Here is a 3,819-nt window from a genome sequence, read left to right as displayed (position 1 = left end):
AATAATATTCCCCACTCGTGCGGTCGTGGTGGTTGGTGGAAGTTGGTGGGCATCATGGCCTTTTGATAAGGATTTGATTGTACTGTTTGTACCATCCTTTATGTGTTGTCCAATCCCCATTGGTTTGGTGTTTATCCCTACGTGGGTTACCATCTTTTTGTCCCATGCTGGTGAGACCTTTGCATTACCATTCTCGAGGTGTCAGGAAAATTTATATTGGACTCCACTCTTCGCGCCATGCACTATGCCCTGCGTTAGTGGCTTCCTGACACCTAGTGTTCCGCCCGGTGTATACAATTATTGTCATACTTAGCCAAATGGTGGGTTTCATACCCTACCTCAACACTTATCAACTAGTTAAAATAGATAAACATTTTTTCTTCAATATATAACCACAATGAATCTAATTACATAACATAAAAAACATATAAATTTCATTAATACAAACATCTATTTCTCCATATATTAAAAATCTTCTAAACTCAATAACAAATTTACACAGTTGACAAATAATTGATTTTAGAAAACCAAATTATTTATATAAATAATGCTTTAATCAGGTAATTTCCGTTTATTTCATGCCTCTTTCAACACAACCCGACCCCACACACATTTCATACGGTTTACAAACAATATTATATAGAGAGAGAAAAAAAAATTGATGTGAGAGAAAATGCCTCTTCTCTTCTCCCCTATTTGACCCCCTTTTATTTCCCAACTCAAACATTTGTTTTTGCTTCTTCTCCTTGTCTCCATATTCTACCAATAATAATATTACTATCACACCTTCAAAAACATCATGGGTTTTTTGAAAGATGAAAGAAGTAAGAAGGCTTTACGAGGATTCAAAACCTTGTTCTTTTTAGTAACTATGATCATTTCCTTCATGTTCTTTTCGGCCCCAATATTGTTCGCTGTCGCGGACGCTTTGCTTCCAACAGCTTTGTTATCCGCTTCGCTCACACCGCCTTTATCCGAACCCACTCGGACGTTCTCGTTTATTCAATCCCTTAATTCTCATTTGATCAACTACGATTTTCGGTATTCGTTGATCGATATCCCGATTATTTCCATAATCCGATCAGCCATCATACTCTGTGAGTAATTAATTTTGTTTTCATTAAACCCTGAAAAATGACTAGCCTGGATATATATGACAGGAGGTTCCATGTTCAAACATGACAAATGAACATGGACCTCCCGGCCATGTGTCCTATTCCTATACCAGGCTAGCTCACCTGACAGGGTTTTTTACTTTTTACTGTATAAAGTAAATAATTCTCTAATTAATTAATCATTTGACAATTTATGTTGTTAACGTAGGTGTGTACGGACTATGTGATGGTCCCGGGTTATCAAGGGGCCCATACTTAGGAATCACTATGGTTTGTTCGGTTGCGTCGTTGTTGTTCGTATTGATCAAGGCGTCGTGTGTGTTCGGCAGCGAGTTTACCTCGACGCAAGTGGCTTTGTTTGTATGTTCGATGTCGTTGGCATTCGGACACGTGTTAGTGGCGTACCGGACTAGTTGCAGAGAACGACGGAAGCTTCTCGTGTACAAAATTGACATTGAAGCGGTAAGTATTTGTTTTGATGTATCGTCTTATTTAGCTAATAATTTTTTTATAAAATAGTTGCTGTTTTAAATATATATATATATATATATATCCTTTTGAATAAAGATTCTTCCCATTAAACCTATAATAAACCTACCTTGAGAGTCCATTTATGCTTAATTTAATACCTAAATAGTTCACTATGCAATAAAAAGTTGTACATCATGCATAAGCTACTTGTAAGCCATCTCTCACAAGTTGTACATAACTGAAAAAGTGGGGCCGTTACAAAAGACGTGAAACGTTTTTTTCGTGATTTGCCATTGTTGACTATTTCAACGGTGGAGAAGAATTTTAGGTGGTTGTATAAATGTTACATGAAATTTTTTTACATTATTAATTATATTTAACCAAAAGTAGTCAAATTAATTGAAAGGCGTTACATAGGGCTTTTGGCAAGCTAGAGTTATGTTATTAATGTACAACTTACTAATGAGGGGACCATGACATGTTACATTTCAACGGCTAGAAGAGAGAATGTCCATTTTGTTGGGTAGTAAATTAAATTGATTTCGACTCTTCAAGAAAAAATACACTTTACACGCGGTTTGAATTTCTTTTACTTCAAGAAATATCTATAATTGTAGAGTTTATCTATAATCGACATACAAAGCTGAAGTCGGTCTTCCCAAAATATCACAATTTTCATGTAATATTCGCTTGAAATGACTTTAGTTGTATAATGTATTGAAAATATAATGGGAAATAAAGTGTAAATCACTTTAGAATAACATCTACCGAGTGAACCGAAAGCGTTATATGATTCGTATTCGGTTGCATAACTTTAAAACAAGCTAAAGGGACTTTATGATTTAACAAAATTCCTTTGAAGTACAAGTTGAGATTCAACCATACCCTTTTGGTATAACTCTAGTAATAAGATAATTAAAGAATTGATCTTTTTATTAGTTGGAATAAAGGGTTTTCTTTATTTAACAAGATTATGTATTTTTTTATTTCAGGTATCTACATTTAAAAATGGGTTTCCAAGGTACTCAAAGATTCTTCAAGATGAAAGAGTGAAAGTGAAACTCCAAAACTAAATATGCAAGCTTAGTAACTATTCACATCCCATATTCATAGTCTTTTCAATGGCCAACCAAGATTCCATATCCAAGTTTCAGGTAACATAATCTCTTCAATGTCTATTTGACTATTCAAAATAAATATTTTGTCCGTTTGAACGGGCTTCCGCCCAGATTGTCTTCTGCGGAAATTTTTTTTGAGGATCGTAGAATCTTGTTAATTGAAAATTTCATATAATAATTGTTAAGTAGACGCGTCAATTAGATTTAGGGTGGATGTCTATGAAAAAGGCTGGTTAAATGAACATTTTTTTTCACCTTAGACTAATAAATCGACATTTTGGTCATTTTCCCAATTACCAAACTGTATTTGTTAACTTGTAATGTACAACTATCAAAACAAAACATGCTACTCATAGTTTAAATTTCCCCATTTTGTGGGCCATTGGGGTATATATAAATTATAGATATATAATAAAATATTTAACAAGTCCCATGCCAACCCATTTTCCCAGACAGATTGCTTGGTACCTAAAAAAGACTACTTTTTTCCTTCAATCTGTCCTGTAATTGAACCTATTCAGTCATCACCATGTGCTCTTTGGCAACTTGTTCATGCCCAACGTGGAATATAGTCATTTTTGTCCAAGATTTCAGTTAGGTTTAGTTTTTAATGCAATCTAAGCTCATCTTGCAATTTTTTTTAATGTTTGATGAATCTAATCTTTGTTTGATAATGTTGTTCTTTATGCAGGTTATCCGAAGGAGAACCGTCACTTGATGGCCAAACATGAAGAGATGGTGACCAAGATAATATATATAAGTTTGGGTACATATCACATATGTAAACTATGAGTTGTGTTTCGGTCTTATACAAGTGGGGATAAGTATCGCGCTTGAGATCTGTCTTCCACGAAAAAAGAAAATGTATAGATTTTTTTTCGGTTTTACTAGAGAATGAAATGCTTGCACACATTTTTGTCGGTTCGAAAAATAATAACATGGTATGATCTTATGTTAAGATTTGAATGCTTTACAAACATCCAGAAGAAAGTGTTTTATAAGCATGTTCTATGGAGGTTGTTTTTTTTAAATGAACATGGTTACAAGTCCCACATGAATATGAATATTATTATTAAGGAGGACAGAGCATAAAGCAGACCGGCCGGCCCGGATAG

At 34.3% G+C, this 3,819-nt stretch overlaps 1 protein-coding gene across 1 annotated transcript; it reads left to right on the top strand.

The window, feature by feature from the left end:
* The first annotated feature begins 668 nt into the window (after positions 1-668).
* LOC143576228 (uncharacterized) lies at positions 669-3,614 on the top strand. The gene is made up of 4 exons (XM_077060368.1): positions 669-1,097; positions 1,324-1,577; positions 2,579-2,740; positions 3,396-3,614. Exons 1-3 carry the CDS (start codon positions 800-802, stop codon positions 2,657-2,659), a joined length of 633 nt encoding a protein of 210 aa, XP_076916483.1. The 5' UTR covers positions 669-799; the 3' UTR covers positions 2,660-2,740; positions 3,396-3,614.
* The last annotated feature ends 205 nt before the right edge of the window (positions 3,615-3,819 follow it).

This window comes from Bidens hawaiensis, unplaced genomic scaffold (assembly GCF_021521415.1).
Source record: "Bidens hawaiensis isolate Kalapana, Puna unplaced genomic scaffold, B.hawaiensis_p1.1 tig00028030_1, whole genome shotgun sequence".
NCBI classification, from domain to species: domain Eukaryota; kingdom Viridiplantae; phylum Streptophyta; class Magnoliopsida; order Asterales; family Asteraceae; genus Bidens; species Bidens hawaiensis.
This window is presented reverse-complemented; position numbering and strand designations above follow the sequence as displayed.

Excerpts from the sequence above, each read along its gene's own strand:
- LOC143576228 (XM_077060368.1), top strand. The coding sequence starts at position 800 with ATGGGTTTTTTGAAAGATGAAAGAAGTAAGAAGGCTTTACGAGGATTC. Across the intron at positions 1,098-1,323 it reads CCGATCAGCCATCATACTCT|GTGTGTACGGACTATGTGAT; the intron begins GTGAGTAATTAA and ends TTGTTAACGTAG. Across the intron at positions 1,578-2,578 it reads ACAAAATTGACATTGAAGCG|GTATCTACATTTAAAAATGG; the intron begins GTAAGTATTTGT and ends TTTTTATTTCAG.